This window comes from Nomascus leucogenys, chromosome 5 (genome assembly GCF_006542625.1).
Source record: "Nomascus leucogenys isolate Asia chromosome 5, Asia_NLE_v1, whole genome shotgun sequence".
NCBI classification, from domain to species: Eukaryota; Metazoa; Chordata; class Mammalia; order Primates; family Hylobatidae; genus Nomascus; species Nomascus leucogenys.
In genome coordinates this window covers 44,782,971-44,796,234 of record NC_044385.1, presented here as the reverse complement: position 1 = coordinate 44,796,234, position 13,264 = coordinate 44,782,971, and the positions used below count along the sequence as shown (strand labels likewise).

Sequence of the window (13,264 nt, the reverse complement as noted above, 5' to 3'; positions counted from 1 at the left end):
AGACAAAGCCAGGCTCCTATCTCCTGTTAGGAGATTTTAATGGCTGAATTTTAAGTCCAATAATTACAGTAAAATCCTGCTATACTTTCAAGGCAACCTAAACGAATTTCCCTAGCAATTAAAACCCAGCTTTTCCTGTCCTATCCCTCTAGCTTGTCTCTTCCTAAAGTAGCTGATATATCTTGGCTACAGGGTGCCCAAGATGTCAATTCCTCTTCTGAAAATCTCTCTCATGTCCCAATATGGCAGAAGACCTGAGTTCTGCTGCTAGTTTCACTGTGTATAAGCTCATTGAACCTAATTGAACCTTCTCTCAAAAACATTTTGTTAATACCACCTACTTCACTGGATCATTGTAAGTTCTGCATATGATAAAGCATAACAAAGTATGTTGCTGGTGGGGGATGTTGATAACGGGAGAGGTGATGCCTATGTAGGGGCAGGGGATATATGGGAAATCTTTGTACCTTCCTCTCAATTTTCCTGTGAACCTAAAACTGCTCTTTAAAAAAAAAATCGTCTTTAAAAAATTAAATTTAGGCTGGATGTGGTGGTTCACATCTGTAATCCCTGTATATTGGGAGGCCAAAGCAGGAGGATTCCTTGAGACCAAGAGTTCAAGACCATCCTGGGCAACATAGCAAGACTCTGGTCTACGAAAAATTTAAAAATTAGCCGTGCATGGTGGGGTGCATGCCTGTAGTCCTAGCTACTTGGAAAGCTGAGGCAGGAGCCTCGCTTGAGCCCAGGAATTCGAGGCAGCAGTGAGCTATGATTGCACCACTGCATTCCAGCCAGCTTGGGCAACAGAGCAAGACCCTATCTCAAATAAATAAATAAATTTTTAAAAGACTGATACTTAGTGTTGAACAGTATAATTGCTGACCTTGTCTATGATGTAGAAATCCTGCCTACAATGTGGAATACCTAGGAAGCCACCTCAAACTCTCTCTATGCAAGCAGCCAAACGGTCTCTTAAAAACACAACTAAAACCTCATTTGTGGCCATGCCCTCCTAGTTCACTAAGCACCAGTTATATCAGGTACACACTCCTTTCTACAAAGCTATCCCCCTTCTCCAGGTCTTTGCATTTGCTGTACCTAGAACTTGAAATGCCCTACACTCTGCTCTTTCTTTTTCCTGCTTGTTTCTGTTTCTTCAGGTGTCAGCTCAAACATTATCTCCTCAGAAGGGCCTTTCCTGACCACTCCCTGGAGGATAGGTCTCCCCATCCTACTACCATCCTGAGCTATTCTCTGCTTGCTCTAGCCCTCCATAGCATTTAGCATACCACAGAACCATTTATCTTTGTTCACTGCTCATGCACTATAATCTAAACTCATAAGTGCCAAGGTCTTATCTATCTTATTGTCTACCGTATGCCCCATGGCTAGAAGAGTGGCAGCACATAGTAGGCAGCCAGGAGACATTTATGCAATGAATGAATGAAGAGTATCAACTGCAAATGCATTCATTTACATTCTCACATTCCACCATGCCTATGAAAAAGACAGGGTCAGTATGATTTTTCTCATTTGAATGACTTGCCCAAGGTCACAGCTTGTAAATGACAAAGTCAGAGCTTACATTTGGAGTTCCTGACTCATAATTCCCTAGTACTCCCACTGCTCAACAGCCTCAACTAATTTAGACATGGAAGGGTTGAAAATAGAGCAACATATCTAGGCTTCAGCAACAGGGAAGAAGAAGAGAAAGATCTGCTTTCCTGCAGAGGTAAAGTAAGAGAGATGGAGGGGAAGAAATGGTGAGCTATTATCTTATACTCTCGGGCTGTGGATTAGTAAAATTCATGCCTTCATCTGAATGAAATGCAGCTGCCTCTGGTACTGCAGCTCATGAAACCTCTCATCATCAAGGCACAGTATGGAAGAAACACTTTGCTGATTGAAGCAGCAAGTGAAATTTTAGGTAAGCCAGATGCAATTGCCTAAATTGGAAAGTGACACCAGTCTTCACACCTTTTGAGCCACATGCAGCAGACTGAAAGCTAAGTCACATGCGTACACATACCCCAAAACTACAGTCATCCACACATGGCATGAGGCTCCACGTCTCCCAGGCATGCTGACTCACTGACTAGAGAGAAGGGGAGGAGAAAAGAGAAGAGGGGAGCAGATGAGTAGAAGAGGCAAAGGAGAAGAGAGGGATAAGGAAGTTGAAGATGGGTGGGAAAGAGAAAGAGAAGGACAAAAGAAGAGAAGAAGAGGGAAAGACTGCAGAAGAGGAAGAAACTAAAATAAGAATAAGGATCAGGGAAAAATGAAGACTATTATCTGCTAAGATTTTTTGCTGCAATGCTCAAGTGGCCAAATGCTGGTACAAGAAAGTCCTTGAGAATTTCTGGGGTCAGGGTTGTTTTGGTTTTTTGTTTGTTTTGTTTTTTCCAGAGAATTCTGAAAAAAAAATTCTGGTTTCAATAATCATCTTCCAAGTTTCTCAAGTGATTATTCTTGCTGTGCCTCCATCACCAAGCAAGGAACCAGAGCCTAGGGCTCTCCCAGTGAGAAGGGGCCACCCGACACTGACACCAACACCGACACCGACGCTGTCCTGGCCTCGGGCCTTAGGCCTGGACTCAGCCCAGAGCCACAGAGCTTCAGTTCTAGCATTTCTACCCATATCTCACTCTTCCTCCAGGCAAACACAGGGCCTGCTCCTACCACTCACCCCTCCACAGCATTCCCCTGGGCATCTGCACAGCCTAATGGGCAGCCTACCAAAAAGCTGAAAGCCTGGTGAAAGCTTGTGCCAAGCTAACAGTATTCTCAGCCCTTCCACAAGTATGTTCATGGTGAACTTGCAGCAGAGAAAAACAGTTGATCACATTTTCCACTTCTGGCTGAGACTAGAAATACTACTTTCTGCTGCCATCCAGGCATCTCCTGTACCTCAGACCCCACCACTGGTTGGTTGTCAGTCTGTCATTCACCTGTGCAATGCTTCCCCAGGCTGCCTTTTTCCCAGTCTCACTGACACTGCCCTGGCTAGGGCCTCCGTTGTTTCTCAGGTCATCAGCTAAACTGCCATTTGATTGTTCTCCTGGTCCTCCACTGGCATGCTCTGTCTTCCAGCACACCCCTCCCCTTCCTCCTAAATCAAACATGCTTGGGGCCCAGAAATCTGTGTTTTCTTTTCCTTTTTTTCCTTCAACTTTTAAGTTCTGGGGTACATGTGCAGGATGTGCAGGTTTGTTACATAGATAAACGTGTGCCATGATGGTTTGCTGCACGGATCAACCCATCACCTAGGTATTCAGCCCAGCATCCATTAGCTATTCTTCCTGATGCTCTCCCTCCCCCTGCGCCACCCATGCCCTGACAAGCTCCAGTGTGTGTTGTTCCCTGCCATGTGTCCATGTGTTCTCATCTTCAGCTCCCACTTGTAAGTGAGAACATGCAGTGTTTGGTTTTCTGTTCCTGCATTAGTTTGCTGAGGATAACAGCTTCCAGCTCCATCCATGTCCCTGCAAAGGACATGATCTCATTCCTTTTTATGGCTGCATAGTAGGGAATCTGTGTTTACTCAAGTAAATCTGATGCAGCCAGAACACAGTTAGGAACCACCTGTGGGATTCATCCTTCACACAGCTGTAAATTATCTCCAGGATTCACATTTTGCCCTCTTTTCTCTGGGGCTGCAGTATGACTTTTGTAGGCCGTAGGCATTTTTACCTTCATGGACCTATTCCTCTATTAACAGAAAAAAAAAAAAAATATTTTAATGACTGCATTTGAATAAAGATGAATTCATTATTGTTATACTTATTTATTTTATTCTGATTTTTAAAGGCAATTAAAATGTAAACATTTTTGTGGACCCTAAAATTATTGTGGTTCCTGGACACTGTGCCTACTAGGTAAGTCAGCCCTATCTCACCCCTGTCTCCAAATCTTCAGTGGCCTCCCACTGCCTGCAGAATAAAGTCCAACCTCCTCAAGCAGACTCACCCTGACCTGGGTCTTATCTTCCTAGCACCATCTGCTATAGCACCTCCCACCCATCTAGGTTCCAGCTTCAAGCCTAAATGCAATTCTCTCAACATACCATGCACTATGATGCCACTGTGCATTAGCCCAAAGCCCAAAACAAGTTTTCTTTCCTTCTTTCCCTACAGATTTCCGGCTCAAATATCAACTTCCACTGTGGCCTTCTTTAGTCTTCCTGGTTAAAATTATGGCTCCTTCTTCTGCGCCCCTATTGCACTTTATATAACTATTATTATACTATTTATTCACCCTGCCTTTTGTCAAATATCTCCAGTTCTAATTGTACTTTTTTCACAGCATAACACTTCTAAAATCAGGAAGTGGCTTACAATGTATGCCAAACACACTTGCCAGCTACCAGGTAGACTACTACACCACAATACAACAGTAATTTTCTGCACATGCAAACTTAACACTGCACAGGAGGCATTGGCTCATCTGGTTGCTTCCTTGGTGGTGACATTTGCACTGTTAATACCACACACATTTCAATTTTAATTTAAAGTTTCTATCTCCAGCACTTTTAAAACTATGTTCTGATGTATTATTGAAATAAAAAGATATTTTTTGCATCTAGGCTACGGCCTGTGATATGTGGGATAAAGCAACTAAAGGTAGTAGAAATTGCCAGATCCCTTGGCACATGTTATGGAACTTCCTAATTTCTTGGACCGTGAAGAACTTCTCCTCAGATACTGAGCTACTCAGTCAAAAGCTTCCAAGTAAATTTCAGGAATAGCTGTTTAATATACAATAACTATAATTTAGTTTTTTCAGAGTTACACCTTTCGCAACAAGGAAATGCACAATCTAAACTCCAGGATTCTTCATCCATCTCCAACATAGCTTTTTTCCAAAATGAGTTCAAGATGGTGAGCACAGATTTAAAAAAGCAGTAAGTTAGCACAAAGCTTATATACAACTGCAGACGGCCAAAGATGATACAAAGAACTTTTAATATTAAACCTGAAAATGGCTAAGATTAAAACTTAATGACACCGATTAAGAAATACACAGATCTATAGATAAAAGTCATCTATTGTCAGTTCATTAAAAAAAATGTATACACTTTGAGTTCCCTTTTTTGGCTAAAAAAAAAAAAAAAGTGACCTTTATGATGAATCATACAGTAGATTGTATTTGTTGGTCAAAAAAGCACAATCTTTTGGTAAGCTAATTCTTTCTTGACATGTCTATATTAGAAAACTGTTAAGGGTCTAGGCTATACATTAACCATCTTTCTTTCACTTCCAGTGTCTTTACATATGAAAAAATGCTCATTACTGAATTGGTCTAGCTTTCGACCAACAGTTACATTTCTCTCAAACCTGGCCTCATGTCTGTTAAAACCTAGCTGTATGCTTATTTTTAGATTTGGATGGGCATATTTCATTTGGATGGGCATTATAAATGCCCTTTTAAAAATTCAAAATCCGTTCATGCTTTTGTGCATCCAACAACTATTTATCAGGCTCCTAATAAATGCCAAGCAATGACAAGACTACAAAGGCAAATAAGACCCAGCCTTGCTCTGAACTTTACTTACAGACTAGAGGGAGAGACAGGCCAGGCAGCATGTCACAACTCAATGTGATGAGAGCTGTGATACGGAAGTAAAGGCTGCTGAGGAGCATGGAGAATGACCATTGCATGCAGCCTGGGATTAAGGAATATCTAAGTTAAACCCTGAAGAATGAATAGGAGATAACCTGGAAAAGTGGGTGTCCAGGGGTCTATGCGATAAGTTGGCCTGAGTTGAGAGAACAGTGTATGCAAAAACATAAAGATGGAGGTGCAGGCTGGGGAGGGGATCTACCAGTGGAGAGACAACAAGTTTTGTTGGGCCAGCTTTCAGAGGTGCCACAAAGGCTTCTGATGTCCTGTTAAGAATACCTTGGATTTTATCCTAAGAGCAGTGGGGATCCATTTTCATTTGCAAGATATTTTTCCAAAAATGTATAATGCTTCATCAATTATATTGTTCTCTCAGTGCCATATCAAGTCTTAATCAGCTTTATTCAATGCTGTTTTTGCTCTGTCTTCATTTCCAGTGTTTTTAAATTCTTTATATTTAAGTAAAGAAAACATATTTGTACTTTCATGGGATTAAAAAACAACTGAACTAATTTTGGTTCTCTCAGTCACTCCTATTTTTCCTTGCCTCAGAGAAAGAAGCAAATAAAAAAAATTCACCACTAAATTCTTCATTTGCAATCATATGGGCACTTCTCTATGGCATTTTACTCAATATAGAATAAGTAGAGCCTGTGTAACCTCACGCAACTTGCTTAACCTCTCTGTGCCTTAGTTTATTCAACTATAAGACGACAGTTACTATCATTTACCTTATAGGATTCTTATGAGGGTTAAATACGACACCATATGCACAGTGTTTAGCATAATCCCTGAATTATAATTAAATTGTAGCTATTTTTGTCATTAAGCATTATTGAACAATGTACATGTATGTACATGGTTAAACTTTGAATTTGTACTTTATTATAATTCTAATGGTATACACATACATATACATATATGTGTAAAGCATATATATTTACACACACTTATGTTGTATGTTGAAAGTCTTTCCAGAAACTTTTAGTAGAAGTTATCTCTGAGGCAAGGACCTAAATGATTAGGGAGGGGAGAGAATACTTAACTTTTCTCATTTTATTCCTTTCTGTAATCTTTAATTCTTTTTTAACCTTTTATAATAAAAATTGGTGAAAACCCCTGTTGTGCAAAATAAAAAAAAAACATTATTCTCAAAGCTTAGGAGAATTATATGGAAATCATTTTATATAGAGAAAAAAGGGTGTGGAACTTAGGCTTGATTGGCCTAGAAAAGAGGAAAATTAAGTCTAAGAGAAAATTAGTATCTGTTCTCAAAAATCTGTTGTCTAAGGGCTGCCATGTGAAAGAAGGATTAGATATAATTTGTATCTAGAGAACAGAAAGGCTGATTTTGCCCAAATAAAAAGAACTCTGCACTGATGAGAACAGTTCAAAGATACTGCCCCAGTAGCAAAAGCTCTACCACAGAAAGTGTCCACCATTGGCTACCTGGCCAACTTTCTAAGATTTGGTTCCAGGGATTCCCCTTTCAAATCTATGAAATCTGGCAGTCTCCAAGCATTTGAAATTTGAAACTCAGATTGACGTATCTCACTCTGTAATCCAGTAACTGGTGCATCTTTAAATGATTATCCAGAAACATCCAAACTATAATCACACATTAAATAAGTTATATAAATTGGCTGGGCACAGTGGTTCACGCCTGTAATCCCACCACTCTGGGAGGCTGAGGCGGGCGGATCACCTGAGGTCAGGAGTCCAAAACCAAACTGGCCAACATGGCGAAACTCCGTCTCTACTAAAAATACAAAAACTAGCCTGGCTGGTGGTGGGTGCCTGTAATCCCAGTTATTCAGGAGGCTGAGGCAGGGGAATTGCTTGAACTAGGAGGCAGAGGTTGCAGTGAGCCAGGATCACGCCACTGCACTCTAGCCTGGGCAACAAAGTGAGACTCCGTCTCAAAAAATAAAAAAAAAAAATTAAAAATAAGTTATATAAATCAACTTTGCCTCCAACCTACAAGACCATTCAATGGGCAGGTATTCTTAAGAAAGGATTATTAGTACATATATGTTTATTATACTTCCATGAAGTATACAGTCATCCAAACACATATCTCATAATGTTGAAACCCAGTTCAAAATGTGGATGCTGTGTTTAAACACTAACTAAATAGAATTTGTTAAAGGTAATTTTTCTTTCCAACCAGATTCACACTACATGGTATTTTAGCATTGTTCATTATCCTTATTCTTTTTTTTAATTTATACAATATTTTTGTTTATTTACATATGTGAATTTCTATATATTTAAATATATAGAAAAAAGCCTAAAAAGTGAGAATCAAGAGAGAAATCCTTACCTATCATTATCCTTATTCTTTAAAAAGTATTAATATCTGTTTCCAGATTTTAATTGGACTACTCTTTTTCAGTTTGTCATTATGAACTTGGTAAATTAAGCCCAATATTGGAACACTTTAGCAGCTCAATACTGGAAGTTCTACTTTTGTGGTTCTACTTTCCCTGAAAAGTGGGGTGCACACAAGAGAAACGGAGGGTTTTCAACATTGGGATAGTGCAGTGTGCCTTGCCTTTGAGATATGACAGGATGACCTTTAAATGACAACCTTGTCTAGAGAATAATTTGAATGAAGAGAAAGTGAGCCAGGGAAGGCAGAGAGCTCTGGAAGTCACATCTGGCTAGGAGACTGCTCTGGTATCTACCACTTGAGAGGCTGTTGACTTAGAAAGCCATTACATTCCTCTGAACATGTGTGCCTCTTTTATCTAAAAATGGGGGAAATCAAAGTAGATAAAATTGTTTCCATTTCAACAATCAGTTGATATTGTGTCTACCCAAAAGTTTAGTTCAACGGGGAAAAACTCAAACCTTTGAGTCAGAAGAAGACCTAAGTCTGGCTGTCATTATCTATTCTACCTTGACAGGTCTACTACCACCTCTGAGAGTAAGTTTCTTCATATGATAAATTGAAAGGGCAAGATACAAAGTAAAGAAAAACTGAAAATGTATTTTTATATTGTTTTCAGCCTCAACTAAAGCTCTGCAGTAAGAACAGCTCTTATCATTCCACTTTTATAAATGGGAACAGGCCAAGCATGGTGGTTCATGTCTGTAGTCTGAGCACTTTGGGAGGGAGGCTGAGGTGGGCAGATTGCTTGAGCCCAGGAGTTTGAGACCAGCCTGGGCAACATGGTGAAAAACCCCATCTCTACAAAGAAAAAAAAAAAAAATTAGCCAGGCGTGGTGGTTCATACCTGTAGTCCCAGCTACTCAGGAGGCTGAGGCAGGAGGGTCATTTGAGCCCAGGAGGTCCAGACTGCAGTGAGCCATGATCGCACCACTGCACTCCAGCCTGGGCAATAGAGCAAGACCCTGTAATCACAGCACTTTGGGATGCCAAGGCGGGCAGATCACTTGAGACCAGGAGTTCGAGACCAGCCTGGCCAACATGGCAAGAGCCCGTCTCTACTAAAAATACAAAAATTAGCTGGGTGTGGTGGTGCACGCCTGTAATCCCAGCTACTTGAGAGGCTGAAGCACAAGAATTGTCTGAACCCAGGAGGTGGAGGTTGCAGTGAGCTGAGATCGCACCACTGCACTCCAGCCTGGGTGACAGAGCTATCCGTCTAGAAAAGAAAAGAAAAAGGTTACTAGGTTTTTCAGCGAGTAACAATAATGCAGAGGTTTGATCCCAAGTCTCCAAGCACAGACACATGCTGCTTCCCCAACCTATTTAATAAAATTCTGGGGAAATGAAATAAGAGAATTGTCCAAGTGTTCTATTATAAACAGTCTTACAAGTTTAACGTATTATTAAGACTAAGCTTTAAATTATGTAGTGAGATATCAACATATTTTTTCCACTCATTAACATTTCTATCAGAGCAAAAGTCTCATAAACCACTGATCCTATCCAGCATGTCACAGTACAATCAGTTGAATAAATGGGCAGATTACTGCCACTTTAGAAATGATCCATGAACTTAATTAGATATAGTAAACAAATGGATACATTTACACTGCACAGGCCACACTTTGAGCATCTTAGAAGAAAGAACTATAATTAGGCAAGACAGATATAGTTGTACTAGTAAAAGAATCCTACTCTCAGAGTCCAATCCTTCATTCAAACCAAACAAATCATTCTCAGTTGAAAATATGCATCAAAATCATCGTAAGATACCCTGTACTTCTACAACAAAGCCACAACATCCCCCTAACAAAATATAGGAGTGAACGGAGGATAAGGGGAGGAGAAAAGGAATCCCTGCAGCCTCTTCACACCACACCACTTTCATCAAGTTTAAGAATCAACTCCTGGCAATAGCACTTTAGAGATAACAATATTCTTAATGAAACACTTTCCCATCACAACAGTTTATTAAAGCAATCCATTATTCTTCTCTCCACCTATTAAAAAAGTCTGATTTAGTGAAAAAGACAATCCTCAAAAATCCAGGACTTACCATAGGCTGCTCTGTGTTATAGTTACTGCCCCCACTGAGAGTCCCCTAGAGGCCAGAAGGATCTCATTCACTACTGTGTTCCCTCACAGTGCTTGGCACATAGCTGGGCTCAGAAAATGTTATGTTGAACTTATTCTACAATGTAACATATTTCAAAAACCAATTTCAACTCTTAAAATAATAATCCCTATGAAAAAGGAAAACATATGTATTTCATATTTCTTTCATTTTCCTGAAGTGAGGCTCCTTCACACTCATTTGGAATGTGTTTGTTTTCATTTCAATTGTTTACATGCTCACTACATGTAAACATTATTATGGTGGCATCATTCAGAGAACATGAATCTTTTTAAGATTTAAAGGAGTTTACATCCAGTCAAAAGATGGATTACACTTTGATATATCATAGATTTGAAAAAACATAAATTGAATAACCACATACAACATCAATAAAAAAAAGTCCTGCCTGGGCGCAGTGGCTCATGCCTGTAATCCCAGCACTTTGGGAGGCCGAGGCGGGCGGATCACCTGAGGTCAGGAGTTCAAGACCAGCCTGGTCAACATGGCGAAACCCCGTTTCTACTAAAAGTACAAAAATTAGCCAGGCATGGTGACAGGCGCCTGTAATCCCAGCTACTCAGGAGGCTGAGGCAGGAGAATCGCTTGAACCCGGGAAGCAGAGTTTGCAGTCTGCCGAGTTCATGTCCCTGCACTCCAGCCTGGGCAACAGAGCGAGACTCCGCCTCAAAAAAAAAAAAAAAAAAAAAAAAAAAAAAAAAAAAAAAAAGTCCTGAAACCATCAATCCCTTGGGGATCATTTTAGTTTTATTTAAAATGGTCTAAGAGAATGTCCCATCAATATCTTGGTTAACTTCAATAAGAGCTTGAATGAGTAGAATTTGCTTTCAGCCCAGGACATTTGACCATCTGTGGACAATATTTCATCCCACTTTGGGACAAGGAAAATAGAAAATAATAGCCCAAGGAGAGCCATTACACAATTAAAATAAACAAGCATTTGTTTGCAAAGCAGGGCATTTAAATTCAGTTTGATTTCATTACTGTTCAAACGACCCCATATGAATCTTTCCTCTGGAATCCTCAGTTGTCCAGTATTAAAGTTACCAATGTAGAACCAACCACTGAGACTTCAATTATAAATATCTTTGTAAACAATTCTCCGAACCTGGTTCCCTGCAGAAGTAAGCAAATAGCTATAATAATACTCCTAGTCCAACATGGATATATTAAATGACTGTTTTGCTATTGAAATCGCAAATGCCAACAGTAGTTCCAAGAGAGGACTCTAACTTGCCAAAACGTTTTATAAAAGACAGTTGCAAGCCCAGATACAAAGTTTAGAGGAATTTCCATTGTCTCTACATGTAAAGGTTTATGAAATCTGTACACTCAATGCAAAAGGATAAACAAGATCAAAGCCAACGCATGAAATAAATTTCATTGTGCAAACAGTAAAAGCTGTGTAAAAGAGCTCTAGATCCCAGGTTAAAAACTGCAGGAGAAAGGTAACATTAACCTTAGCAGACGGCTGAGTTAAGATGTGGCAGAGCTTTACAGAATTGCAAATAGCATCAGCATTGCAAGAATAATAATTGGAATAAATACCGTCTGCATGCTGCAAAAACAATAAACGCACATGCTCCTTCACCTCTCCCCCTCATCCAGCTGGGCAGTGAAAGCAGCTGCCTCTCCCAGCCCTCCTCCCAAGCCGTTCTTCGCCCCACCCGCTCCCCTCTCTTCTCCACCCCTCCCCTCCTCCTTCCCTCCCCCTCCCCGCCCCCAGCTGCCGTATTCAGCAGTCTAGAGAGATTAGGAGGCGCTCACTACAGTCTCTGGGCCTCAGGACTTATCTAACGTTTCCTAGCTCCCTGGATGAGAGAAATTAGAGACTCGACACCCAGGTGGCATTAGAAGCCTTCGCCTCCAGCCCGGCTCTCTCGCAAACCGGGGCTGGGGGACCACGGGGGGCCTCGGGCTGGGCGACTGGGAGGCTCCGGAGGCCGCGCGGGGCTCAGCACTGCGCTCCCCGCGGGCAGCGCTACCTGAGCTGTCCATGGTGCTGGCGCGGTCCGGAGGCTGTCGGGCGGGACTCCGCGCCGCTGCCCCGGCGTTCACTCTCTGCTTGCCGCCAACCCCGCCGCTTCCCGCACTTAAGTCCCCGTTACTGTCCACCAGCTGCAAAGATTCATAACCATCGTTGCTGGTCTTTTTCCGGTAGCTCCCGAGGAGGCTCATGGGCAAGCCCGGAGAAAAGAGAAAATAATCAACCTGGGAAGCGAAGGGGGAGATGGAAGGTGGAAAGGGCTGAAGAAGGAATTAAAAAAAAAAATCAAGTGCCCGACATGACGCAAAGAGGAGGGAAAAGAAGGAGCGGCCACCGGAGAGAAGCTTCGCCGGGCGAGGCGAAGCCGCCGCCCTGGGCAGAGCTCAGCTCGGGGCGCCGGGAGGAGGGAGGGAGGAAAGGAGACGCGGGCGGGTGGGGGCGCGCGTCCTCTGGGCCAACGCCGCGGAGCCGCCCGGCCCTGCCGAGCTCCGGGCCCCAGGCCAGCACCTCCTGGCTGAGGAGTGCCCGGAAGCAATCCTATAGGTGTCGCCGCGTCGCCCCGCCGCGCAGCAGGGCAGCGCCAAAGCCGCTGGCCCGCGGGGAGGGAAGGAAAGGGAGGTAGGAGGGGAGAGGAGGTTCGTGAGGAGGGGGGTTGAAGGCGGGAAACAGGGCGGGGTGGTCGGGGGAGGGGACTACTACGACGAGGGTTGGGAGGGTGTGTTCGCACGCGTGTGGCAGAGAAGAAAGGGGCGAGGTATCTCGGCCTGCGAAGCTTTGAGGACCAGGGGTCTTGTGGTAAAATCCAGACACACCCATTTCATGCAACTTAGCCTATTTTCACCGGAAGATTCCGCCAAAGCCACCAGGACGGTAACCGTCCTAGAGAACTGACTTGTAACTCAATTCAACAGAAAAAGAATGCATGTTAAGTGCCAGAATATATCTATGCTAGGATATAAAGGAAGAGCAATATTTTGCACATTCTCCAGAATAGGGATGATCCCTAAGGGAGATATCAAAGAGTTGGATATTCTAATACTAGGAGGCAGCGTCCGTTCTGCCTAGAGAGCAGATGTGACTGTTTAGAACTCTTTGTTGAGCGAATAAACTGGGGAGAAGGGCAAGG

At 42.3% G+C, this 13,264-nt stretch overlaps 1 protein-coding gene across 6 annotated transcripts in view; it reads right to left on the bottom strand.

The window, feature by feature from the left end:
• Window positions 1-13,264, bottom strand: part of DNAJC6 (DnaJ heat shock protein family (Hsp40) member C6) — a 161,813-nt gene that overhangs the window by 94,362 nt on the left and 54,187 nt on the right. Inside the window, exon 1 of one of the 6 annotated variants that reach the window (XM_003265188.4) lies at window positions 12,137-12,528. The exons of 4 other annotated variants lie outside the window; for them this stretch is intronic. In XM_003265188.4, the coding sequence (XP_003265236.1) occupies window positions 12,137-12,329 (193 nt within the window). In that variant the 5' untranslated portion in view covers window positions 12,330-12,528. Of the gene's footprint in view, window positions 1-11,699; window positions 11,774-12,136; window positions 12,529-13,264 lie in introns of those variants that run through there. One more of the 6 variants, XM_030812965.1, reaches the window with a different exon arrangement.